This window comes from Nestor notabilis, unplaced genomic scaffold, assembly GCF_000696875.1.
Source record: "Nestor notabilis isolate BGI_N333 unplaced genomic scaffold, ASM69687v1 scaffold21247, whole genome shotgun sequence".
Taxonomy (NCBI): Eukaryota; Metazoa; Chordata; class Aves; order Psittaciformes; family Psittacidae; genus Nestor; species Nestor notabilis.
Window position 1 is genome coordinate 1 of NW_009937188.1, and position 12503 is coordinate 12503.

At 39.5% G+C, this 12503-nt stretch overlaps 1 protein-coding gene across 1 annotated transcript in view; it reads right to left on the reverse strand.

Annotated features, from left to right (window-relative positions):
- Positions 1–658: 658 nt before the first annotated feature.
- The window catches only part of LOC104408957 (protocadherin-23-like), a gene marked incomplete at its 3' end in the record, with an annotated part of 41594 nt that continues 29749 nt past the window's right edge, over positions 659–12503 (reverse strand). Inside the window, 5 exon segments of the mRNA XM_010018708.1 lie at positions 659–868; positions 1093–1227; positions 6021–6260; positions 7217–8057; positions 9157–9314. Coding sequence (XP_010017010.1) covers positions 659–868; positions 1093–1227; positions 6021–6260; positions 7217–8057; positions 9157–9314 — 1584 coding nt within the window.

A 12503-nucleotide genomic window follows, 5' to 3' on the forward strand; every position in this document is an offset into this window, starting at 1 on the left:
GAATCATAAAAGATTGTGAAATTAAATCCAACCAAACATAAAGGAATTTATAACTGTTTCTTCAAAGAAAAATATGTTGGCTATTACCACAGTAGCTATTTGCCTACATTTGAGATACTGCTGAGAGCCACAAACCAGAGTAAGCGCAGCAAACTTGTATTTGCGCAAAGATATTACAGGAGGTTTTGAACAGCTGTGGAGCTTACATTGGCACAGCAGACATGGGGAGATTTCAGCAACATGAAAACCAAGTATGACATTACTAATTGCTCGGTGAAAGAAGCTCTCATGAAATAAAATAGACAAAATTAAATAAATAAAATTAGATTCATTATTGTACTTGTTTGCAAGGGCATATTACACTCAGAAATTCCATAACTGTAACAAAATGGACAAAATTATGCCCTCATGATTAATGCCTTCTTCCAGCATTTGGTAGGGTTTTTTTGTTTTTCTTTTCTGTACTATTTCAAATCCAGAAAGCCTGGCAAATGCTTATTAATGCTAACAAAGGGGTGAAAGATCTTTTTTTCTTCCACATGAAATAAGCACACGGACAAGATGGGAGCTAGGGAGGCCTGGTAAAATCTAAAACTTGGATACTGCTGTTTATATACTTCCCGCTTTATACTAACAAAAATGATGGAGTATAACTTACCAATTATTTTGTATCTTAGAGCTCCATTATTGCCAGCATCCATGTCTACAGCCCGGATAATGTAAGTGGCAGAAGGCTCTTGATTCTCTGGAATACAAATCTCAGAGGTGGGAAGAAGAAATGCGGGAGAGTGATCGTTTTCATCCAGCACTGTGCAGATAACTGTCACTGTGCTCGAAAGTGACGGGGATCCACTATCTCGAACCAAAACTAAGATTAATAAAAAGAAACCAAATTTTATACAGTGGTTGCAGGCTCAGCAATAGATGTTCCTTAATCATAGCAGAATAGGAGAGCTCTTCGTGTTGTGCAAAAAGTTCTCTTCTGTATCTGAAAATCTTCAGATGGCACGAAAAAGGGTAATGCTGATAGTAACACCACACCCATGCTCACTTCTTATTTTACAGGCACTCATAGATATTTCACACTGTTACCTTTAATACGGAAAACCTCCTGGGTTTCCCTGTCCAGTGATGCAGTTGTTATGAGTTCTCCACTGTCTGAGTTCATCTTGAATTTCTCATAGTCAGGTCCTGGTAAGATTTCATATCGAAGCAAGGAATTCAGTCCTTAAAAGCAGAATGGAAGTCTTAGTAGAACACAGACACACATTCAGGTCTATAGATTTACCTCTTTCTTCTCCCTCTCCCTGAGAAGTGGGTTATGAATGATTTTATTTTTAATACAGTGAGTAACTGCTTCTTCATCAGCATACAAGATACAAATTTAAAATCTGGTTCTTCAAAATCCTTGTCCAGATGCTGCTTTGTGTCTAAGTTTTCCAGCTAACCAAAGTGACCCCAACAACATCTCTAGGCACTCCGGACATGTCTCCAAACAAGCTGACATATTAACATGATGTAAGAGAGCATTAGATTAGTGGAATCCATACATTTGTCTTCTGCTTTCCCAAGGTAGTTAGTTTATTTCTCTACAGGATGTCAGGCAGAGTACCAGGCTGCTCTGGTTCTCCACTTAACTTCACTCGGAGCCAAAGCAAGTATCTCTATACAGTATGACACTGAACAGTATAAACATTCAGAAAAAACATCCACTTCTTGGCATGACCACCAGTTCTAAACATTCATTATACTGAGCATGCAGGTGCCTAAGCCCCATCAGGGCTCACAGGCTAGCCAGCTCCTAGTTGTCTTCAAGAGAAAAGCCAATTTGGTGTGCTACGGGAATGTTCATCTCAGACCTTTTAGACTGCTCCCACTTGTAGCCAGTCTCTGAAATGATACTGCTTGGTTTTATAAAATTGTGCAGGATTTCCAGAAGGGAAGGCTTAAATAGTTTCCTTCCCTCCAGGTTTTTCTGAATGCCAATTCCATTCAGTTCTTAATCATACCTACCATTTGTATATAGCACAGGGATATTAGCCTTCCTGTCTTTCTCTAGGAAATAGGCTAAAACTGTACAGGCTTTTGAAAACCTTTCTTTCAAAGTTGCCTGACTGAGTTGAATAAGAAGTATGATTCCACATTCTTACCTATTACGGTTATAAAATAATTTCTTTCATATTCCTTCTAGTTTCAACACCCTCCTGAGGAAAGTACAATGTCATCTCCATCACACTTTTATTATTAATTTTAGTGAGTTTAATCCTACACTATACTTGAAGGTCTTGTACTATTGTGCTTTTTCTTTTCTTTTTCTTTCAAATTTTTCTAAGTTTCATCCAATCATTTCGTGTTTTTTCAACCAACAATCAGTCTTTTAGTAGAGTAGGGACAGTTGGTGCACCTGGAAAACTACAGCACTCTTAGTCATACGAAATCTGCTATTCAGAGTCAAACACTGCTTGCCTGTTCTCATCTGCTGCAGTCAAAACAGGACAATCTGTACTGGAATTGGTGGAGAAATACCAGCATGAGAGAAGAAACAGAGCCTACAGTTTTTAACATTCATGATTTCCTTTGTTTGCCTTTGAATAGCTTTGCTAAATAGTTGACAACACTACTCAAAATTTGATTAAGAGAATTACTACTGTAAATGCATTTGTGCCTAAATGAAGTCAAGGGAAAGACATACTCATACAGTACACAGCAGAAGGAAAAATGAGTTACAGAAATCCTTCCAGCTTTCCAGCAGAGAGGAGAAAAATCACAGCAGTAAGGACAATCAAGAAGAATGTCTTGAAAGTTTAAGGTTACCAACACGCACTCTGATCTACCCGTATTGGATACCATTCAGCTATTTTTAAAAATGTATTTACAACTCTGCCTGCATTTAGCTATCCTTAATCACCAATATGCTACAGATGGGGGATAAAAAAAGACACATGACATTGCAGAGCTGATATTAACTATTAGCCTTTGGTCTGCTGCAACTGAACTTCTTCAACCCAGTGCCTTCACTGGTAGATTTCACAAGGGCCATTATTTACAGACAGTGCTAAAAAAACATACAGGTGCCATTCAAGATAACCATTCACACACTGTTGAAATTACATTTTTAACACTTCAAGGACACAGATATGTGACACCTTAATTGGACTTTTTTACCAAGCACTTATTGCCTTCTTTTTCATAATCAGCTGCTAGGAGAGTACATCTAGCAGCAGGAGAAAGCTGTGCACCCTGCCCAAGAGAGGAGCATGATGACTCTGTGCATTCACATACCATGGCACAACAGCTGACAGGTCTGCACTTGATCCAACCTGTTGGTTAATTATTCAGTAATGCTAGTCACATTTGGGGGGTCGAAATGAAATTACACACTGAAATGGCAAACAAACAATTCTTACCCTGCATTGCAAGCTGGAATTGGAGCTAAGCTCCTTCTTTGCCACCAGCCGGGCAGGACCCCTTTCTGGGCAGGCGAAATGGTAGGGCGGATGCATGGTGCCTGAACAGCAGCCAGCGAAAAGCTTCATCCCATTTTCTGTTCCCTTGCCACAGCACCAGCAGCCCCTGTGCTCCCACAGCTTCTCAGAAGCAGCAGCTGTGGCATTACATTGTAGATCTGTCTTGTGCCGACACCAGTGAAGAAGCAATGGGAAAAACGTCTCTCTTGTCCCAAATCTAGGCTCAAGTGTCATCTTTATAATATGAGTGTTGTTAAGGCTATGCTTAATACATGAATTTGAGCAAGATAAAATGTCTAGTGAATGGCAGCATGCCCTGTCTCATAACTGCAAGTCAGCAGTCCCTATTATCGTTCTGAGATTTTCCTCCTAAGGCTCCAGACATAACTACTAAACCACAGAGGTGCACACCAGCTCAAAAGCAGACCTTGACAAATGCTAGTTCAGTTCATTCAGAGCTTCTGCAAAGACAAATCTCAAGACAAATCCCTGACCTATCTTTAATGTGCTGCAGATATCTATCTGTGCATTTTCCCCCCACCATTTACCTGTATTACACAGTGGTAGAACAAGGCTTATATTAACAGTAAAAATGATTCCTCCCTGTGGTCAGTCAAGGAACATATGAAGCCAAAAAACCCAAAAAGATCTATGATGGCAGGAAAGTCCTCCACTGAAACTATGCAAACATTACCGGGATGTGAACTGCAATTTAAAGAGAAACAAAAGTAAAAAATAGGATGTAAAAAAAAAATAATAAATAAATAAAGACCACCATGAGAGGAGTCATCTCATTCAAAAATTCAGTTCCAAAAATGTAAGAAAAGTGAGCAGCATTGTATCTATGACACCAATATAAATCCTATTTTCTTACCTTATGAGCATCACTTCAGCATTTGTTTGGAACTATATTGCTACATGCACATGACAGGGGCCAAATCAGGCAAATGTGGGGGAAAAAAAAGCCAACAGAAGAACTGTGGTTACTGGAAAATGTATTTAAAAAAAGCAGGAAGGAGCCATCAGCCACAACAGTGCTCAAGCCCAAAGTGTCTACGCAGGCAGGCGCACACTGTGCCACCCAGTACACTTGGAATGGCTTTCCTCTCCACCCAGCCAAACCAGCCCCATGCTCTCTTCCTAGCAGGTCCCCAGATTTCCCTCTGCTGTAGTTCCCATAAGATGTGCAATAAATAAATAAATATAAGGGACAGAGAAAGGAGGAAGAGGAAATAAAACAAATTCCTACTTATTTTCTCTATTATCTTCACTTTTTTTTTTAATAGTGTGATCCACAAAAGAAGGAAAACACTCAGAAGAGCAAGGTACAGAGGTAGACTGTAATGCTGCTCAGCTGTCACGAGGTTTTTCATTGACAGAGCTCACACACACACACACTTTCTAAATACTTTACATATTTGTGGCGAAATGTCTCTTCTATATAGCAACTCCACTGAGCTCACATCAGCCTTTTGCAATCAACAGATGCTCTACATTAAAATCACAAATATTACTGAATACAGAAAATTATTTTGCTAACAAGATCTGTTGTTTTATCTATTTCTTGGATAACACAATTGTAAACAATTATAAAGATGTGCAGAAAGTGAACCCACAGTAAAAAGACAGTAATTTACAGAGTTCAGACCACCTTTGGGCCAATTGCAGCAGTACTGTAATATTTAATTCTCTTTCCAGATTTTCTCTTCCCTGCAAACCACAGACTCTGTGTAACTGCTTCATGTTACACCAACTGTATGTGCTGTACCTGGTATTACTTAAGGTAAGATTCTCTCCAGCACACAGACTACCTGTAACATCATATGCATTTTAGATATTTCCAAAGAGCAGGTAGTTGTAGAAACAGAGGGATTTTTTTTGTTGCTTTGCAAAGAATCTCTCACGTTTAGTCATTACCTATGATTCAGATAGTGTATGAACCACCTCTTCTTATTCATCTATTCGGCATATGTTTGAAAAGCAGTGTATTAACATTATTATGTATGTAAAATCCTATTTGGAATCCAGAGCTGTTCCACGATTCCGCGACAGAGCAACAGGCTGGAAAATCTTGGATGACAGTGCCCCTCTCTGGTCAGAAAATATTAGTGCATATTTGCAGGGTCTTTTACGAAACCAGGACCCTTGTTTCGCGAACCATTTTAGAACTATTCAAAACGCTCTGATTGAGAGCAACAAAACGTTCAAATATTGACTTTAACTGAGTTGAGCAGTGCTTGCTGATTTATAACCAGAGCACGCCGGCTACCTTCACATGAAAGCTACTGCACGCTGAGCTACTCTCATCATGCAAGTGTACGTTATACATTTAATACACCAGTCAGAGCTGAAACTATCCCAGTGTGCAAGTCAGAATACCTCCAAGACCTGAATAAAGATTGAGGGTCTGAACCAAAGGCCATGATTTGAGACTCAAAACTGATATATACCTTGGTCAAAGCACAACGGCTGTATGAGCAAGCAGAACAGGCAGCAAGATTTGATACATCTACTATGGTCCACATTAAATTAATAGCAAAAGACAGAAATTACCTGCATCTCTGTCCACAGCTTCCACTTTTATGACAAACTGCCCTGGATCTTGGTTTTCATGAACTGCAGTCTCGTAGAGTTGCTTCAGAAATATCGGGGTCTCATCATTAACATCGACAACAATGACGGTTAGAACTTGTGTGGCAGAGAGAGCTGGGCTGCCATCATCAAGAGCCATGACTGTCAAATTGTAGCACTCCTGAGTCTCATGGTCCAGAAGCTGGGCTGTAGTTAAGAGTCCTATTATAAAGAAAGAAGTTATTTACAAAGTATTCTGAAGGTATTAAAAAAGTATTCTGGTCCAGGTTAGGATACCAGTTGTTCCAGCACTCACAGCTTCAATGTAGCATCACCGTGCATACTGTGCCACTGCGGCAAGGCTTCCAGATTTTGGAGTCAATCATTACCTGTGATGAGAGTGACAATTTGCCCAGAAATACTGATTTTGACACCAAGGGAAACTGGGATTCATAGAATGTTCAAGTGAAGTTCAGAGATTCCTTTTTATTTAACTTCGGGCTCAACTTTTTAGTTTTACTTAACTTAAATATTTGTCTTCATTTGCCCGTAAGTTATGCAACTAGGAGCTCTATGAATTAGCATCAGCTGTATCCCCTAATGTATTCAAAACCAGAGCAAGAACCAGCAAATATTGCAACTATTAGGGTGAGATCTGCACTTGTGTGCAGATGGTGTAATAGTTGCACAACTCATTCAGGAATGTGAAAATTTCAGAGGGCTAATGAAATTCATTAGCACTTTGAGCCACCACCAAGCATGTTCCATCACAGTGTAATGCACACTCCTTGATCCTGACTTTGCCTTTCCTTGTGTTTATATATAGTAACATATGGGTGCATCATGCAAAAATGAGAATGGAAGCATTTCACCGCACACACTTTCTTCCCACATTCCTTAAAGTGCTATTTGGAAGGTGCTCCAATACATCTACATACACAGTAACAGTGTCATGCAGAATTTTTGAGCTGAGTGTCACTGAGCTTGCCTACTGCACGTAGTACTGCCATGCTTGTGTGGTGCTCTGCCCAAAGTTATCACCCCTGAGGATGATAAGTCACCTGGCCAGAGTATCGTAGTAAAACATGGTACTTCATGCACATGGCATTGTGTGTACTCCCAAATATTACCATGAGAAGCACAGTACAAGAAACTCCAGAGAACAGAAGTTACAGTACCTGTGATTTTATCCAATACAAATGCTTTGTTTTCATTGCCTGAAACAATGTGGTATGTAACTTGTCCATTTCTTCCCTCATCAGGATCCTTTGCAATTATGCGGTGCACAAGGAAGCCCACCTCCACATCCTCCATGACATAGGAAAAATGTGAAGAAGTAAAACAGGGACTGTTGTCATTGATATCTAAAATAACAACTTTCACAGCCAGGGAATCAAGCCTGCGATCAGTCAGATTTATTGCCTGGTCTGTCGCAGACACTGTAAGGATCACAGAGGGAATAATTTCCCTGTCCAGTGCAAAAGCTGTGGTCAAGGTGCCATACAAAGGGTGAATATGAAATAAATTTTCATCCATGTTACTGATTTCTAGGGAATATTGTATTTTGCTGTTCAGGAAACTGCCATCTCCATCTTTTGCATTGAATGTGTAAATGAGAGTGCCAATAGGTACATTTTCTTCTATGCCAATCACTACAAAGTCATCTTGAAAAAAAGGAGAATGATCATTCTTATCTTCTACATCAATACGTAGGAAGACAGTGCTATTCTGTGGAGGATTATTATTATAATCCTTTATAATAACTTGCAAAAGGAAGTGTGAAGCTGATTCGTAGTCAAGTTCCTTGGAAAGGAAAAGGTCTCCTGTCAAGCTATCTATTTCAAAATGAACATCATCATCATCTCTGGCAATACTGAAATGCAGTTTTCTGTTGGGAGTTAGATGATTATCAGGCCACTTCAGAGAATTCAACACTTGCGCAGGTCTAAAATTTTCAGGTATGACAAAGTGCTTGAAATCTTGAGAGAAGACAGATCTCCCAATGGGAAGTGGGATTACCTGCAACAAAAGCACAAAGACTACAATATTTTGCCATTGTTATTACGAATAGTATAATGATTTCTTTTTCTGTAGTAATTTATTATTTGTAATTATATTTATCCTAAGTATGCCTCAAAGCCAGAAAACAAACTGAACATGCTCCACAGAAGTTAAAATTGTCCTTGGCCAGTCATTCTATAACTATTTTTCATTCCTACATTAAAAAAAAAGGGACAAGACTGTCTTTCACCCTTTGCATCACAGGGTCCAAAGACAGACTGCTTGAATATTACTATCTCTGCCCCTACTCTGAAACACTTCAACTGACTTTCTACATAGGACAGCACGACAGGGACAGATGTGACAAAGAAAGCATAGTACATTATGCAGTTTGCCAAAGAGAGATAGCTGGGGTTCTTTGAGGGTTGTTTATACCATTACAGGGTTTCATTCATTAGAGATTGCTGAAGTGTTCTAAGTTAATGCTTTAAAAGGAAAGAATCTCTTCAGCTGTGGGATCTGCATTTGCTTTGTCTTGACTGAAGTTTGTGGGTTTTTTTCCCCAAGCTATCCAAAGTTAACCACCTTTTGGGTGCAAGAAAATAGCAGCCTCAATGACATTCAACCTCTGATAAAGGAGCACACAGGCAGCCTGGACAAAGCAGCCCCTCTGCGGCTCGATGAACAGCAGGCGGCTGGCTGTGGAAAGAGCACATGCTGGATTTCACGTTCCCATGCAGAGCAGCCCTGTATAAACCGGCACAAAAGAATGAGCTATCCTCATACTGGGTTACAGAGACAGAGTATTTTCCTTCTCTTTTCCAGTGTTCATAATGACCTCCTACTAAAGCACAAATATCACCTACTTGCAAGACAACCCAGAATGCTGTTGTGCATTCTTAACAAATCAAAATGAGTCTGCTCTCTCGCTTCTTCCCTCAACAGAAAAACAGCTAAACTACCATAAGACAAGGTGCTTGTAATTTTGAACTTCTTCCTTTCTTCTAATTTTGAACTTCTTTTTTCCCTAGCTTCTCCCCCCAATTTTTACTTTTTTTTTCCAAAAGAAACTCAGTATCTAACATAACTGTTCTATCCGTACAGCATAAATAAGCACCTGGATGTAAACAGCAGCATGTCCTTGAAGTGAAGGCATCCCCTGGTCCCTGGCTGTGACCATCATTCTGTAGTCTGATCTCTCAGCATGTGACAGAGACCGGGTTGTTCTTAACTCCCCACTGACAGCATTGATCTGGAAGTATCTTTTATCCTGTTCTAGGGGATAAAATGGGTACGAGTTACTGCAGATCTCTTCAGCTTGCCCCTATAGTACTGAACATTGTAATCAACAGTAAGAAAGAGAAGGACACAGAGGAAAGGGAACCTGCTGCACTCATGGTAGCTGTCTGTGGCTCACTTGATTCACCTTTCTTCCTTCATCAAGTAAGCAGTTATTATAAACCACTTACTCTGGATTTAGAAAGCTACAGAGAGAAACACTGTGGAGTACTAAAGCAACTGCTCAACTTTATACCATTGTTATTCACACCATTGAGAGCAGCAGGCACCTCAGGATCGGTACTCCTACTTCCAACCCAAGTTGGCAGGCAGGGCCAGAATGAAAACTAAGTCTTAGTCTCTGAAATGGCATGAATGGTCAAGTAAACAATGCTGGGCACACAGCTGGCTCATGTCCCTCATAGACTATGGATAAGCAAAGAGCCCTAGCCACTTCTAAGACACCATAACCGCAGTGATGCCACCTGCCCTGCCTGTGCTCTGAACTGGAAGGTAACTGGTGGTAGCTAAAATCTTACAGTATATTGTTGCAGAGCAACATGTGAATATTGGAAATTACGCTTACATCCTTCATCAAAGACTGGCTGCATGCTAGTAACAAGCAACTTCCAGTTAAAATTACTACTTGCAGCTACATCATACTACATTTATGCTAGAGTTGCAAAGAAAAATTCTACCACAGAAGAGTAAATAGCTGCTTGTGACTCAGAATCATAGAATTGTTTAGGTTGGAACAGACCCTGAAAATCATTGAGTCCAACCATAAACCTAACACTACCAAGTCCACCATTAAACCATGTCCCAGAGTGCCACATCTACATGTCTTTTAAATACCTCCAGGGATGGTGACTCAATCACTTCCCTGGGCAGCCTGTTCCAATGCTTGACAACCCTTTACATGAAGAAATGTTTCCTAATATCCAATCAAAACCTCCCCTGGCACAATTTGAGGCCATTTCCTCTTCTCCTATCACTTGTTACCTGGGAAAGAGACTGACTCCCACCTCCTTCATTTTCAAGAAATGCAACACAAATTACTCTTCGATTTTTAGTAAAATGGGAAAGTATCTATTACTTGGTATACCTTACCAGAAACTGAGAAAATAGAATTTGTTATAACTACTTCCCTCTTAGAATACTATGCAAACAACTTTTTGTTACATGGATTTTTATTAAGGTGTGCTAGTGAGTTAAACAATGTCATGCAGCATAACAGCTGCAATCCTAATATGCAACAGTGGTAAAAATAAATTCAGTGCAGATGTAGTACACAAAACATCCATAAAGAACTCTATTTCCATAGGCACCTAAGTGAGCATGAAGCCGATTATGTTCTCCAAATCTGCACACGCAAATTAGTTAGCTGCACATACAGATGTTCATTTTTGTATACAATCACCTCACCTGCAGCTGCAAAATATTTGCACCTGTACAATTTGGAAACAACACTGAGCAGTCCAGTCACAAACCAGGGGGTTCACAATCAACAAATTGGAGAGCTTTTTTGAATATCGTTCTGCTGGGTTTGACTGACTATAAGTTTCTAATGCTCCATGAGTCCCTTCTGGGTTGACTCTTGCAGTCTGGAACGTAACAAGGAAATTGACGACAAAGGAAATAATATGTAGACACAATTATATTGGATGAGACAGTCCCGCACTCTGCATTTTTCATGAGAGTTTCAAAATATTAACGCTGCTATATTACTGTTTTCATAAATAGCTTTTGGTTACTTTCCTGATTTAGGTCCCAACAGTGTGTCTACATTCACAGATATGCTATTTTGTTCCATATAATGTTTCACAGCACAAAATCCCAGCTAAGCAAAAGGCAGAGGAGATATGAAAAACAGAACACATAATGTGAATTGCATGCACAGAATTTTAACATTTTGCTAAAACAGACATTTAAAATAACTGATAGGGAGAACTAGCAAGAAAACAGTTAACAGAAGACTATTCCCTTAATTTTTCAACCAAAATAAAGCTACAGTTACCAAACTGAACCAAAAATAAAAAGTAGCTTAAAACATCATAATCAGAGAACAAAAACATTCCCAGTACATAACTGCAATCTGAGCATGAGGCTATAAGGATTCATCCTTGTTTCAGGAGTGATGAGGATAGTCAGTACCTCTTAGCATAAAGACCAATACTTGTTTTTCTGTTTCATGTAGCAGAACATAGATAGTGCTTCTAAATGGTTGAAGCTTATTTGACAGGAAAAAGAAACAGTCAGAATCTAGATTTCTGAATATAAAGAGAGCTGGTCAGAAATTACCAATAATGTTACTCACCAGAGCCCACAATTCCACTAAAATCCTAGCATGGCATGAAACAGCCAGTTTTGTGCTTATTTTGGTGGCAATGAAAGTGACAGAAAAATCTGATAATGTTGGAAAGAGATATTGTGTAAAACCAGAATCCCTTGGGACTTCCATTTTGAAAGTGTTTCATCTTTTTTTTTTTTTTTTGTCTGGTACTGCAATAAGAATCCATGGCTCCCAAAGAACTTCAATACCATGCAGCTGCTGCAGAAACACAGCCTTCTGCAAGTCTAGAAATGCTCCCTGCATGCTGCTTGCAAATTACCCTGGAGAACAAGTACTTCTCCACAGACATACGTTCAACACTTGCCAATTCATGTGTGTTAGCAGGGCAAACTAGACTTCTCCTAGCACTCTGGTGGTCAAGTACCAATGTATGCACACAGTTGTCCAAATAAAACTGCAAAAGCCTCTACTTTGCCAGCGCTAGTCTTAACATACAAAGCAATAGTTTATAATGCACTACAAATACAGAATGATTTTTGTTATACATGCGCATGTATAACAAAACATGTTATACATGTACAGCCTATTGAGAGTCGCAAAGAAGTCCAGGCAAATCACTTTGCAATTGCCAGCGTCACTAAGGAATAGTACACATAGCTGAGATTCACCTCCCTCTGAATTCAGTTACTCTTTCAGCGATAACACAAAAGTGGAGGTATGGCCATTGTTTATGCATTTCCATATATATGAATGTGTAAGGAGGATTTGGTTTGATTTTCTGGAATGAGATTTTCTGGAAAGAGGGAGGGGCATTTTGAAGGAAACACTTCTGTGAATGCTAAAATTCATCGGCTGTGTAAACCTCAGAGTTCTTTCACAGATTTTTTCCTTAT